A 15,610-nucleotide genomic window follows, 5' to 3' on the forward strand; every position below is an offset into this window, starting at 1 on the left:
TATATATATATATGCGAACAAGCCTGAATGGTCCCCAGGACAATATGCAACTGAAAACTCACACCCCAGAAGTGACTCGAACCCATACTCCCAGGAGCAACGCAACTGGTATGTACAAGACGCCTTAATCCACTTGACCATCACGACCGGACAAAATGAGGTGATAGCCGAGGCTATTTGAACCACCCCACCGCCGGCACTCGGATAGTAATCTTGGGCATAGCATTTTACCAAATCACCTCATTCTTTGGGGCACACGTGAGGAACACAAATGCGAACAAGCCTGAATGGTCCCCAGGACAATATGCAACTGAAAACTCACACCCCAGAAGTGACTCGAACCCATACTCCCAGGAGCAACGCAACTGGTATGTACAAGACGCCTTAATCCACTTGACCATCACGACCGGACAAAATGAGGTGATAGCCGAGGCTATTTGAACCACCCCACCGCCGGCACTCGGATAGTAATCTTGGGCATAGCATTTTACCAAATCACCTCATTCTTTGGGGCACACGTGAGGAACACAAATGCGAACAAGCCCCAAAGAATGAGGTGATTTGGTAAAATGCTATGCCCAAGATTACTATCCGAGTGCCGGCGGTGGGGTGGTTCAAATAGCCTCGGCTATCACCTCATTTTGTCCGGTCGTGATGGTCAAGTGGATTAAGGCGTCTTGTACATACCAGTTGCGTTGCTCCTGGGAGTATGGGTTCGAGTCACTTCTGGGGTGTGAGTTTTCAGTTATATATATATATATATATATATATATATATATATATATATATATATATATATATATATATATATATATACATACATATATATATATATATATATATATATATATATATATATATATATATATATATATATGTCGTACCTAGTAGCCAGAACGCACTTCTCAGCCTACTATGCAAGGCCCGATTTGCCTAATAAGCCAAGTTTTCCTGAAATAATATATTTTCTCTAATTTTTTTCTTATGAAATGATAAAGCTACCCATTTCATTATGTATGAGGTCATTTTTTTTTATTGGAGTTAAAATTAACGTAGATATATGACCGAACCTAACCAACCCTACCTAACCTAACCTAACCTATCTTTATAGGTTAGGTTCGGTTAGGTAGCCGAAAAAGTTAGGTTAGGTTAGGTTAGGTAGGTTAGGTTGTCGAAAAAACATTAATTCATGAAAACTTGGCTTATTAGGCAAATCGGGTATTGCATAGTAGGCTGAGAAGTGTGTTCTGGCTACTAGGTACGACATATATATATATATATATATATATATATATATATATATATATATATATATATATATATATATATATATATATATATATATAAAGTGTTAAACTTCCCTCTGAAAGATGACCAATGGGGACAAAGCAACTCCCAATTAGGCTCGTTGATACAGGTATACGCAAGGGAACATATATAGGATTACCTGTATTGTTATCATCGAGCACCAGTGCTGCGAGTGAATTAGTGAGAGATCCTGCCAGAGTACCTGTCACAATCCACTTGGATTTACGATCCCAAATTCACTGAAGGAGCCCGTCAATGGGACACTCTTGCAGGCTCTTCACCATCACCAACTTTTCCAAATAACTGCAAACAAGCTGCTGCTGTTGTTGTTATAGATTCAGCTACTGGGAACAAAACGTTCCAAGTAGCACGGGCTATGGTGAGCCCGTAGTGAACTTACTTGGCACAGGAAAGAAGAAAGACTTAGGAAAGATTTGATTTAGGAAAGACTTGGGTAAATTGATTTAGGAAAGACTTGGGTAAATACTGGTTCAGTAACAGGGTTGTTGATTTGTGGAACCAATTGCCGCGTAACGTGGTGGAGGTGGGGTCCCTCGATTGTTTCAAGCGCGGGTTGGACAAGTATATGAGTGGGATTGGGTGGTTATAGAATAGAAGCTGCCTCGTATGGGTCAATAGGCCTTCTGCAGTTATCTTTGTTCTTATGTTCTTAGGAGCGGGGCTATACCTTCTGTGTGCAAATAGACAAAATTGGATAACCCCATAGTGGAGAATATTACCTTGGCAATGCGGGAAGCAGCTTCTGGGAAAGACAAACTGTGCCTCTTCGCTGTGCAAGCCCCCTATACTGGCACTTCCTGTTGGCTATCCCCAATTCTGCCTTGGGCACCCGCCTGGACCATGGGGCCCTAAGTATTGGTGTTGCCCTGTGTCGTGCTGCCCCTATCTTCACCGAACACCAGTGTATCTGGGGCTATGCGTCCGTATACCAATATGGCAAACATGGTCTCGTCTATCTTAAGCCAGGGGAAAATACTGCTAGACATGAGGCAGTCAATGACATCATCAAGGGAAGTTTGGCTACATCAAAGTGTTCAGCACAAAGGGAACTTCAAATGTGCAGACCTGACAACAGTCACAAACTTCCAGATGGAGTTACCCTGCAACCATGGAGGGATGGTTGCAGGGTAAACAGGTTGTGTGGAACTACGTGCGCGCATCTACATTGCATCTACCATACGGTAGAGTTGAGGGTGCTCAGGCTACCGACTTCAGGGAGATCCAGAAAAATACAGGGGCCTAGAACACTTATAGTCATGACAATAGGCTATGGGTAAATGTGCATTTTAGTTCCTAAAGAAGCTGAGTGAGGAACTCATTAAACAAACTAGAGACTCAAGAGAGGCTGGTTTCCTGTTCCATCGCCTCAGTGTCGCGATCCATTGAGGAAATGTTTGCTGTATCTTGGGGACACATCCCACCTCTGCAGAGCTGAATGAAGTCTTCGGACAGTGATCGATGTGTTTTTTTCTGTAAACTGTAACATACACAATAATTTGTAAGATGAATTAACCAAGAAATTAGTCTTCGATTACCTGGCTGAGCAAATAGTGAGAAGTAAATGTGAGGAAGAGCCCGAGACGATACAGTGACTTGTGGCCATGCTTCACGTGGCGGCTGGTGCCGTGTGATGCACCAAGAGTGATGGTGAACACAGCTCAAACACACGTCGCAGTGCAAGGCGCTGCGATGACTCCAAGATAAACCTGACTCAACAGTGGCTTGTTTCCAGTTGATAAGCACTCAACGTACCGTCCTGTACATGCAATTTCAAAACCATTAGACAGAGAGCAAGACCTCGTACCAGCCTTCCATGGTGATTGTCTAGTCTATGAAGCACTGTCTTCGCCGCCTGCAGGGCTTCATAGCCATTACACCCAGGCTGATCCGGTAACTCCAGTAGAGAGTTGACCAGATTGTAACACCCATGACCTTCCCCCCTTGGAGTTCACACACAGGGAAGCCTTCTCCAAGAGGTCAGCCCAGATGACCTCTGGATTATCTTGTATGTTGATTAAAAAATTCCTGGGTTAGTCTTAGTCAGCATAGTTTCAAGTATGTAATATTTCATGATACTCTTGTCAAACATTGCAATGGAATCAGATTCCAGATTCTTATGTGTAAACATCCATGGATCTCCCCCTTTTGGCCAGGTCAGAGGTCAGTCACACACGTAATTAATAACTCCTCTCTTGAAGAGTGTATGGTGAATGTCAAACAAGCTTAATTGAAATATTTTTAAGTGTTTGTGCACGTGTGGCCCGACCCCCCCTGGCATTTTTGATCTAGGTAGCAACAGTAAATCTTCCCCTCCCCCTTTTTCGAGGTTATATATTGGTCCTGTAGGGACTTAGGGACAGAGTGCTGGACACCGGGATCCAGAGAGGGCTGTGGAGAACATCGGGAGGTGACAGAGGGAGAGACAGAGGTCTTAAGGTAATGTGTGTGATCTCTGAGGTTTTGTTCCATGTCTAAATCTCTTAACTATTGGCCAATGTTAGAGTAGGATTTTTAAGTGGTAATTAGCATAATTTTGGTCTCAATAAACTCATGTTAAATTTCCCGTCTGTGTCAATTGTTGAATCCTCTTAGCCTTTTGGATATAGTGGCTGACAACCGTCCCATAATTAATGACAGTCATAGAAAGTACTCTCCAAGTCAAGCAATGTTTCTTGCCTCGTTGCTTGATATAGTCTCACTGGTGAAGGCAGATGGTGGCAGCGTTATTTAGTCCTGTGTAGCATTTCCTTGTTGGCAGTGTACCTTTTGGTGCCGGTGTAACCATATGTCAGCTCATATTACAGTGTTCAATAACAGTGTTACCAACTGCAACCGATGGGAAGTGTTACTCAGGATACGTAGTAGTGTTTACATCATTAGTTTAGTATACATTATAGTGGTGTTACAATTACATTTTAGAGCGGTGTTACAAGATCACACACTAGAAGGTGAAGGGACGACGACGTTTCGGTCCGTCACCAGAGGTCCACCATTCCCAAGTTGATTGTTAGACACAATCAGACTTGAGAATGGTCCAGGACGGACCGAAACGTCGTCCCTTCACCTTCTAATGTGTGGTCTGGTCAACATTCTTCAGCCACGTTATTGTGACTCATCGTCTCCAGTAGACTTGCAAAGTTCTTGTGAAAGCTTCTGGTGTGGTGCCAGCGATACTTGTGCAGGCTGAAGATTGAGGCATGGTGGACCTCTGGGACCAGATTCACGAAAGCCCTTACGCAAGCGCTTATGAACGTGTACATCTTTCCTCAATATTTGACGGCTTTGGTTACATTTATTAAACAGTTTACAAGCATGAAAACTTGCCAATCAACTGTTTTTTTGTTATAAACAGCCTCCTGGTGCTTCGGAGCTCATTAACTGTTTATTAATTGTAAACAAAGCCGCCAAAGATTGAGAAAAGATGTACAGGTTCGTAAGTGCTGGCGTAACTGCTTCGTGAATCTGGCCTCTGGTGTTTACAGTGTTCAGCGTGTTCTCTGAGCGTGCCGTGGCTCCTCCACTTTACATTTGTGCTCGCTGACCATTAATATTTTCCACATCTTTGAATTTCTTTAAATTTAAGATTTTAATCGGTAGATCTTGGTCTATATATTTGTGCAATTTTAATATAGAATAGTGATCAATCTGTGATTGGGTGCACAATAAATTCAGCCCTCTCTCACGACCGCTCCCTACATTAAGAAACCGTCGTACTAAACTGCCCTAACCTAACCAACCAGAGGACCCACGAACAGGAAACTGGTACCGAGCCACTGCCATTTTCTTGTACATCAGTTTTTGCCTTAGGTAAAGTATACGTCAAAATGCGACGTACTGTAAAAATAACAGTGTCGTTTATAACTAGCCGACACGGTTGACAGCGCTTATCACCATTGACTGCTGCCGCACGAGAGCTAGACCCAGATTCACGAAGCAGCTACGCAAGCACTTACGATTCTGTACATCTTTCCTCTATCTTTGACGGCTTTGGTTACATTTATTAAACAGTTTACAAGCATGAAAACTTGCCAATCAACTGCTGTTATTGTTATAAACAGCCTCCTGGTGCTTCGGAGCTCATTAACTGTTTAATAATTGTAAACAAAGCCGCCAAAGATTGAGGAAAGATGTACAGGTTCGTAAGTGCTTGCGTAACTGCTTCGTGAATCTGGCCCCTGGTGTTACAAAAGGCCATATGAGCAGTCGTTCCTCGTCATCACTACTCTCTTAAGGGAGCGTTACTTATGGAAACAAAGTTGTTCAATGTCAACCATTATTTTTTGACTAGTTGTATATGAAAAGGGCTGCAATTGTTCCAAGTTTCAGTACTGTAGCCTAAATAGTAAGGGAGATTGTTAATTTTTATATTTTTTTTCAACGAATTTTACACATTTTCAAGTGTAAATTTACAACCACACCTTTCAGATATAATCATTCTATGACACTTTTCTGACACATTAGCATATAATACAGGATGCCTAACTTATCACTCAAGTATATCAAATCAGAATAAGATACATTTTTGTGTTTATGTGTACTATGAGGCTTGTGTGACGTAATCGTGTTGGTTGCGGTGATTGAAATTGAAATAAGTTTATTGAGGTAAAATACACACAAAGTGATGAGGTAGCTCAAGCTATTCTCACCCCATTTGTTGCGGTGATGGTTTGGGGTACTGTGGTGGGTTCGCACCTCAGATTAAGAGGAGACACAGTGGTGATGGTTCCAATGAAACCTAGGAATCAAACTTATGCCTAGGAAATGCGAGGGTTTCCTAGACACGAGTTTGCAGCCCACTGATTAATACATTAAATAAAGTCTTCCCTGCAGGACGCTTAGTTGAATGTCTCTTGTTACACTCTTACGCCGTTGGAACACATGACTTCAATAGTTGCGCCGTTGGAACACATGACTTCAATAGTTGCGCCGTTGGAACACATGACTTCAATAGTTGCGCCGTTGGAACACATGACTTCAATAGTTGCGCCGTTGGAACACATGACTTCAATAGTTGCGCCGTTGGAACACATGACTTCAATAGTTGCGCCGTTGGAACACATGACTTCAATAGTTGCGCCGTTGGAACACATGACTTCAATAGTTGCGCCGTTGGAACACATGACTTCAATAGTTGCGCCGTTGGAACACATGACTTCAATAGTTGCGCCGTTGGAACACATGACTTCAATATTTGCGCCGTTGGAACACATGACTTCAATAGTTGCGCCGTTGGAACACATGACTTCAATAGTTGCGCCGTTGGAACACATGACTTCAATAGTTGCGCCGTTGGAACACATGACTTCAATAGTTGCGCCGTTGGAACACATGACTTCCTATTGACCCACGAACTATTGACTTCCTATTGACCTACTAATCCAGCAAGTGAGACATCGATATAGGATCAGCTTGAATGAGTTCATACAAGAGAAAACCCACAGGGGTCTTCAACAATAGTATCCACTTCCAGTTCTCAGAAACACAGCCCGCAGAACAAATGGTAAACTACATATATAATTTGTGCTTGTCACAGTTGGCCGCTCGCTTGATTTATACACGATCCCCGCCATCAGCACCTTCCTTAACAGTTTATGTCGCCCACACTCACAGCCTCGTGCCCAGTCGCTCTCCTGCCCTCCAGGAAACGCACTCACCCACTTTAACATATAAAGGTCAAAACCCATAACATTATTATAACACTGATGTGCTTGTATCTATCTTGAGGTTATCTTGAGATGATTTCGGGGCTTTAGTGTCCCCGCGGCCCGGTCCTCGACCAGGCCTCCACCCCCAGGAAACAGCCCGTGACAGCTGACTAACACCCAGGTACCTATTTTACTGCTAGGTAACAGGGGCATAGGGTGAAAGAAACTCTGCTCATTGTTTCTCGCCGGCGCCCGGGATCGAACCCGGGACCACAGGATCACAAGTCCAGTGTGCTGTCCGCTTGGCCCACCGGCTTCCCAGAGACAATAACGTAATGGTTTCATTTGTTTTAAGTTTTACTCAAATGTATCTTTCTAGACCAATCCAACTGAGGATCTTTCCGACATCTGGACGACTCGTTATAGAGCGTGGTGTCCATGCATTTTAACGATATCAACCCCCACAAACAAATTTTTGGGGGTTTTAAGTTATGTTGATTAGTCTAATAAAATGCGCAGGAAAAGCATTAATATATTATGGTGCTTGTTTGCCTTAAATTATAAGTACCGTAATATACAGATGCTCTTCGCATGCATTTTCATTAGATTAGCCAAGACCACTTCAAATCTGACGCTTGTCAAATCACGAGAATAGATGGTGCGTTTCAACTGTGACTTCTAGTTGAGCTGAGGGAGGAGCTACCTCCTTCCTCAGCTTGTTCCACCTGAAGATATACACTGAAGAAGAAATACTTCATTATATTCCTTTAGCCTGGCCTTATAGCTGCGGCCCTTATCTCAGGGACCAGCCTGCTGGCAAATCTTCGAGAGTTAAACATATTTTTTTTTTTTGAGATATATACAAGAGTTGTTACATTCTTGTACAGCCACTAGTACGCGTAGCGTTTCGGGCAAGTCCTTAATCCTATGGTCCCTGGAATACGATCCCCTGCCGCGAAGAATCGTTTTTTCATCCAAGTACACATTTTACTGTTGCGTTAAACAGAGGCTACAGTTAAGGAATTGCGCCCAGTAAATCCTCCCCGGCCAGGATACGAACCCATGACATAGCGCTCGCGGAACGCCAGGCGAGTGTCTTACCACTACACCACGGAGACTATATATATTGTTTACTATATATTGTTTTCGTGCGTGAGGCGCACAACCCCCTGACAGAATACTGCCTTTCCTTGTAGTGCCTTTTATTCAAGAGATTTTAACATCGCGAGTTGCATGATAATATATGTTCACCTAAAACATGATTTCTAAGCGCACTCCCCACCTCTGTTCTTCCGCTCTACCTATCTCCCTCCCTTCCATCCCTTTCCCTCCAATCCACTCTCATTCCTCCCCCTTTGACCCACTTTCCTTCCCCTCGTCACTCTCGCGCTTCAAATATTTACTCGATAACCTGTAACTGGGTAAGCTAAAAATGGAGGCAATTTTGTGGACCCATTAGGATGTGCACGTGTATAGCTGATACGCCCAGGTCAGATGGGCACTTAGTTGATACTGTAAGCCCAGGGCAGAAATGTGCCTGTATAAAAATATAACCAAGGCAAAACCTTCCTAGGCTGATATAGCAAGGTCAGAAATATGCTAGATATAAAAGTGCCAAGCTGATATACCTATGGGAGAAGCAAGCCAGACAAATGATATACCCAGACATAAAATATATATATTGTGACGATAATCTCTTTCAAGAGAGATTGAGCCTGCTCTTCCCTACAAAGTACGTAAAAACAAAAGATAATATAGAAGATACGTCCAGCAAGTATCGCCAAACGTTTTGCCCAGAGAGCAAATCGTACCCAGCACACAGTGACACCTGCTAGCTACCGCCACCGTAAATCAGCAAACTGCTTGTCCATTGCCTGCCTGTCGCTGATTGGCTGGTGTCCCGTCGCACCTGCCCTCCGCCACAAGTTGATGTCTGGGCTGCAGTGGCCCAGTATTGTCAGAATACCTCAGTGCTCCTTGCAGTTGACATCTCTTGCTGGTAGAATAAGCCTTGGCTTTCGTGTACTAAGGGAGGTGGCAGCTCGAAGCCAATATTCCAGCTCCATTCATATTTATTTTGCTATCACTGTAACTCACTTGTCTTAACGTAACTTTTCATTTGCCAGTGATTATTCATATTATTTTGTTTGTTGACTTGTCTTTTATATTTTATGTGCTTAACTTTATTCATGTCTTGTTTTTCTAAAGTAATTAAAATTTCATTGTTAATTTACTTGTGTTTTGTGTGTCTTCCCATTACCTTACCACAGACGAAAGTTCCAGCTTTTTTTTTCTCTCTAATGTGACGAGGCCCTGCCCCTAGCTTTTGAAACAGCCGAACACCAACGCTTTACCGTCACAATATATATATATATATATATATATATATATATATATATATATATATATATATATATATATATATATATATATATATATATATATATATATATATATATATATATATATATATATATATATAGTGACAGATCCACTTTACACAGATATATCATATATATATATATATATATATATATATATATATATATATATATATATATATATATATATATATATATATGATATATCTGTGTAAAGTGGATCTGTCTCATGGCAGTCAATGGTGGTATTGGATCAATTGTTGCAAGATCAAATATTCTACACTACTACCACTCAGACACCTGATAGCTGTAATTACCAAGACAGTACAGTACACTATTAGAACTAGACGAGTTTCACCAATAAGATATGCCCACACCAAACAACACTGTACCTGTATGTAACAGTCACATCAAGCAGGAGTAGGATGGAAAAGACTTGGTCCTGGCTCACAAGGCTTCTTGACAAGGCTTCTGTGGCTGTTACACAGTTTTTGTCTTACTAATAAGCTTAGGTATACACAGCAATGTACTGCTGCCTTATTCTACATGATGGTTTACAAAGCATAGTATAGAGATCAAGACTTGGCTATGAGTTCATCTAATATCCTCATCTCACAGGATAGTAAGTGATTATCAAAAGAAGGCACCAAGCTTAGGAGACCATGGTTAGTTGTACATGAATTAGGAGAAAACATGAAATGTGAATTTAGTCTACTAACCTGCACTAGCAAATTCTGAGTAGAGCACAAGAATATCTTCTAGTATTCATGAGTGTATGTAGTAGTTTACAGAGCTGAAAGTATCTCATTCCACACTGAAGTCGTTGATAACAGGGCACTCACAAATAGTGTTGGAGATTGAGTCGCAGCTCATGTTCATATACCATATAGATTACAATTGGAATGTTCACCACTTGGACACTCATTACCTGTAGCCACCTGCTATAAGTATCAACATCCCAGCCTAATTCTGGCAATACTGTATATGGTGGACGGATCCGTATATGGATCCATTAGACGCGTCTGCTCGCAGCCGGGTCTAACAGCCTGGTTGATCAGTCAAGCAACCAGGAGGCCTGGTCGACGACCGGGCCGCGGGGACACTAAGCCCCGGAAGCACCTCAAGGTAACCTCAAGGTATGGTAGAGGGACAGTAAATCCATATTTCTGGCAGTTGAAATATGGCTAACTATTTAGAATAAAGAGAAAAGGCATGGCACATACAATTATATTAAACCAAATTTTCAAATGAAACCTAGAGTCCTTATCATGGTGCTGTCAAACAATGTTCAGAATAATGTTTGACAGCATCTTGAGACAGGATGTACAGTACTGTATATAGGTTTCATTAAAAAATTTGGTTAAATATTACATTTACACTTGTACTAGGCCTTTCCTTCACCTTCATTATTATTAGCATTACTGTACAGTATTAATGTTAGTGCACCTGTATTACTTTATAAATATTAGTTCACCTGTATTATGATATTATACCGTATATACTTTTTACACATGACAGTTATAACATTTAGTTTGAAGGTACAAACTAGACCTGTGGCAATGTGATAATTCTATAGTTTTATTAAATATTATCCATTCAGTTACAAATGTTTCAATTATTGAAATATCAGTATGATTTAGTTGCCACCATGTTGCCAAAATGAGTTTCATCATTTTGCATACCTTGGGCGATAAGAATCTCTAAACTGCTTTGGTTGTGCAAAAGAAACATTTGTCTGGTTATCACAGACCAGTGCTTGTATGCTACTGTAGTCTATTCTTCAGGGAGGGAGGGAGATGTAAAGATTTTAAATGGGGGATATGTATTTTGTGTACTTTGTAGAATCTACACACAATGGATACATCACATTTGTGTACAAGCTCATTGCTTCTGGATAGTTGTGTGGGCCCATCTTGAACTGTATTAAATAACTTTAGGTGATATTGTGGACAGGAATCTCAAGTTAGTGTTGTGTACTCTATTAAAGATCTGATTTGAAAGTTGTAGTGTTAACTTTAGATAGTAATGTGGACAGGTATCCCAAATTGGTGTGTACTCAACCCATCCTCCTGTTTATATAGTAGTTTTTGTAATTGTGTGCACCATAGTACAAAGTTTGATGTACTAAGTAATTAGTAAAATTGTTATTCACTTTATAGTCTGAAAAAAATGAAGCTAAAAAACAAATATCCCTAGGCCTAGTATAGCATACAAATGTAATATATTAGACCTCACATAAGATGTATTAGGCCTAGGAAGGTTTGGTTAGGTTAGTTAAGTTTGCCTTTGCCACATAAATATAAAATCTTTTCCAGTTTATCCAAATTCAAAAGTACATTCTGATTTCTATTTTCTAATTGGGTTGTACGTCAGAATATTTCAAATTGGAATGTACCCCGAAATGCTACACGTACTAGTGGCTGTACAAGAATGTAAGAACTCTTGTATATAAAAATAATAAAAAAAAGTATGTACTATGATCATCGTTACTATATGTATTACCAAAATAGAAAGACAGACTGATGTACTTCATTATAGATCTGATTTGAAAGTTGTAGTGTTATATACCCCCTTACCATCTAAGTGATGCATTACCCTCTGCACACAAACTTGTTTTGAAACAATGGATATAAATTGGAGAATTTTAGATTTAGTAAAGACTTTGGTTTGAAAATAGGGCTATTGATCTAGATAAATAACAGGGTAACATCTTAGACATGGGACTGCTAGATTGTTTCAAAGGTTTGATATACAGTATACACGAAGGAGTTTGGGTGGGTATCAATAAAAGCTGCCTCATATGAGTCAATGGGCCTTCTGCAGTTTCATTTATTCTTATGTTCTTACACATTTGGTTGAAACATATTTCAAATGTCTTGTGAGGAGCATACTTTTTTCCCCTCCCAATAATTGATGGATTGTATATCAGTGCTATTTTCTAGTCTCATAACAGTCAAAGTGGACCTTAATAAGGCTAAGTACAGGTTTCATGCTCTTGACAACGGAAAACCAAATTTACCCGAGGACCAACATCTCCACATGCCCAGTGTATGGTCTTGTTTCAGCAGAAACAAACTATCTCCAAATAATTCTCTTAAAACATGAACTCGCTACAAAAAATATATTACAGTAATTAAAATCATACGCATACAAACATACATATACATACAAATTGTAGATTAATAATACAAACACTGATTATTCATTGACCTAATGTGTTATTATTGTGGGTATCCCGTGTGTATGACCTTTCCGTGAGTGTGACCCTTTCCTGGGGGTGACCCCTTTCCTGGGGGTGACCCCTTTCCTGGGGGTGACCCCTTTCCTGGGGGTGACCCCTTTCCTGGGGGTGACCCCTTTCCTGGGGGTGACCCCTTTCCTGGGGGTGACCCCTTTCCTGGGGGTGACCCCTTCCATGAGTGTGACCCCTTCCATGAGTGTGACCCCTTCCATGAGTGTGACCCCTTGCATATGTATGACCCCTTGCATAAGTATGACCCCTTACATGAGTATGACCCATCCCTGAGTGTGACTTAGTGTCACCACAGGTGACCTGACTGCCCCCCCACCCCCCCCTGGTGTGCCAAACGGATAGAGTGCAGGTGTAGCGGCGGTGGCCCCCGACACCCACCACCCGAGTGTCCAGGGCTGCCACCCCCACCCACAACACACAGGTACATACCAGGCACGATAGTTTCTCTCTCAACATTCTTCGCTAATTCCATTATATCACAGGAAAACAACCACGCACAACCTCGCACTCCCACTTCTAACTCAACTCTATTGGCCACAATAAGGTGTGAGGTGAGGAGGGGTGTAGAGGGGATCAGGGCCCTGCGGAGGAGGGTCCGGGGCGCCGGGAACACCTTCCCTCACACACCCGGGTCTTCTCGCCCTTATATATACCGGCCTAAAATTATTTGCCATTGATTTGTGAAAACCATGGTAATAAGATGTTATATATATGGTTTCTTGGCATAAATATTTTTATTATTTAAGTTATACTATAATTTTGTTTTAATAGTATAACTGAAATATAACTTGCTGATATTACAATACATCAACTATTGTGATGTCATGTTTACAATTTGTTGATATAATTTTGGTGTATTACGTGGCATTTTGTCATCGTTAAGTTGTTGTAAATAAATAAGTGTATAGTGGAGGGTAAGAGGTGGGCGGGGGAGAGCGGGCGGCGGGTGGGCGGGGAGCTGGGCGGCCAGTCTTACGCTGGGAGTGAAGGGGACACGAGGCACGGTGCCAGGCTCTCCTGCTCCCTCTCTTACCAGTCATGGAGTCCAAATACATAGTGCGGATTATAGTGGACTTGTTGCTCTTGCTTGCAGGTAAGGTTCCCTGCTGGCGAGGTGGAGGCGTAGGGAGAGGAGGCGGTGCTGTTGTGGCGTGCCCCGGGGGCAGCCTCTCCACCACCTGCACCCTCGCCGCCTCCTGCACCCACTCTGGCCCGCGCCCTGCTGCCCTTCACCACAGGTCACCACGCCGGCAACTGTTGCCACCACGGTACATGTTCCCCCGGGGGCGGTGCGTGGTCGTTGCGGTACTTGGTCGCCCCGTGGGCGGTACGTGGTCGCCCCGTGGGCGGTACGTGGTCGCCCCGTGGGCGGTCCGTGGTCGCCCCGTGGGCGGTCCGTGGTCGCCCCGTGGGCGGTCCGTGGTCGCCCCGTGGGCGGTCCGTGGTCGCCCCGTGGGCGGTCCGTGGTCGCCCCGTGGGCGGTCCGTGGTCGCCCCGTGGGCGGTCCGTGGTCGCCCCGTGGGCGGTCCGTGGTCGCCCCGTGGGCGGTCCGTGGTCGCCCCGTGGGCGGTCCGTGGTCGCCCCGTGGGCGGTCCGTGGTCGCCCCGTGGGCGGTCTGTGGTCGCCCCGTGGGCGGTCCGTGGTCGCCCCGTGGGCGGTCCGTGGTCGCCCCGTGGGCGGTCCGTGGTCGCCCCGTGGGCGGTGCGTGGGCGGTACATAGTCTCACAGAGAGCGCTGGAGGAGTTGCCCAAGGATAATATGTGGTCACACTGAGGGCAGTATGGGGGAGACCTGAGGGAGCAATGGTTACACTAAGGGCAGTACCTGCCAAACCCAATTATAGTATACGGCTACACTGTGGGCAGTATATCGGTAACCTGAGGGTGGTACATGGTATTCCCAAGGGCAGTATGTGGTATTCCCCAAGGGTAGTATGTGGTATTCTCAAGAGCAGTATGTAGTATTCCCAACGGCAGTATGTGGTATTCCCCAAGGACAGTATGTGGTATTCCCCCAAGAGCAGTATGTGGTATTCCCCAAGGGCAGTATGTGGTATTCCCCCAAGAGCAGTATGTGGTATTCCCCAAGGGCAGTATGTGGTATTCCCCAAGGGCAGTATGTGGTATTCCCCAAGGGCAGTATGTGGTATTCCCCAAGGGCAGTATGTGGTATTCCCCAAGGGCAGTATGTGGTATTCCCCAAGGGCAGTATGTGGTATTCCCCAAGGGCAGTATGTGGTATTCCCCAAGGGCAGTATGTGGTATTCCCCAAGGGTAGTATGTGGTATTCTCAAGAGCAGTATGTAGTATTCCCAACGGCAGTATGTGGTATTCCCCAAGGACAGTATGTGGTATTCCCCCAAGAGCAGTATGTGGTATTCCCCCAAGAGCAGTATGTGGTATTCCCCCAAGAGCAGTATGTGGTATTCCCCCAAGAGCAGTATGTGGTATTCCCCAAGGGCAGTATGTGGTATTCCCCCAAGAGCAGTATGTGGTATTCCCCAAGGGCAGTATGTGGTATTCCCCCAAGAGCAGTATGTGGTATTCCCCAAGGGCAGTATGTGGTATTCCCCAAGGGCAGTATGTGGTATTCCCCAAGGGCAGTATGTGGTATTCCCCAAGGGCAGTATGTGGTATTCCCCAAGGGCAGTATGTGGTATTCCCCAAGGGCAGTATGTGGTATTCCCCAAGGGCAGTATGTGGTATTCCCCAAGGGCAGTATGTGGTATTCCCCAAGGGCAGTATGTGGTATTCCCAAGGGGAGTATGTGGTATTCCCAAGGGGAGTATGTGGTATTCCCAAGGGGAGTATGTGGTATTCCCAAGGGGAGTATGTGGTATTCCCAAGGGGAGTATGTGGTATTCCCAAGGGGAGTATGTGGTATTCCCAAGGGGAGTATGTGGTATTCCCAAGGACAGTATGTGGTATTCCCAGGGGCAGTATGTGGTATTCCCAGGGGCAGTATGTGGTATTCCCAGGGGCAGCATGTGGTATTCCCAGGGG

At 43.7% G+C, this 15,610-nt stretch overlaps 2 protein-coding genes across 7 annotated transcripts in view; both read right to left on the bottom strand.

The window, feature by feature from the left end:
- The window catches only part of LOC138358011 (oxysterol-binding protein-related protein 8-like), a 148,659-nt gene extending 134,738 nt beyond the window's left edge, over nt 1-13,921 (bottom strand). Inside the window, exon 1 of one of the 6 annotated variants that reach the window (XM_069315476.1) lies at nt 13,038-13,921. In XM_069315476.1, coding sequence (XP_069171577.1) covers nt 13,038-13,080 — 43 coding nt within the window. In that variant the 5' untranslated portion in view covers nt 13,081-13,921. Of the gene's footprint in view, nt 1-10,074; nt 10,300-13,037 lie in introns of those variants that run through there. The other 5 variants (XM_069315475.1, XM_069315472.1, XM_069315473.1 and 2 more) reach the window with 5 other exon arrangements.
- Nucleotides 13,838-14,326, bottom strand: LOC138358103 (S-antigen protein-like). Its single transcript, XM_069315588.1, has one exon. The coding sequence runs from the start codon at nt 14,324-14,326 to the stop codon at nt 13,838-13,840; it is 489 nt and encodes a 162-aa protein (XP_069171689.1).
- Between the last annotated feature and the right edge of the window lie 1,284 nt (nt 14,327-15,610).

Source organism: Procambarus clarkii, chromosome 81 (assembly GCF_040958095.1).
Source record: "Procambarus clarkii isolate CNS0578487 chromosome 81, FALCON_Pclarkii_2.0, whole genome shotgun sequence".
NCBI lineage: Eukaryota > Metazoa > Arthropoda > Malacostraca > Decapoda > Cambaridae > Procambarus > Procambarus clarkii.

Coding starts and splice junctions, on each gene's coding strand:
- LOC138358103 (XM_069315588.1), bottom strand. CDS start 14,326: ATGTACCGCCCACGCACCGCCCACGGGGCGACCACGGACCGCCCACGG.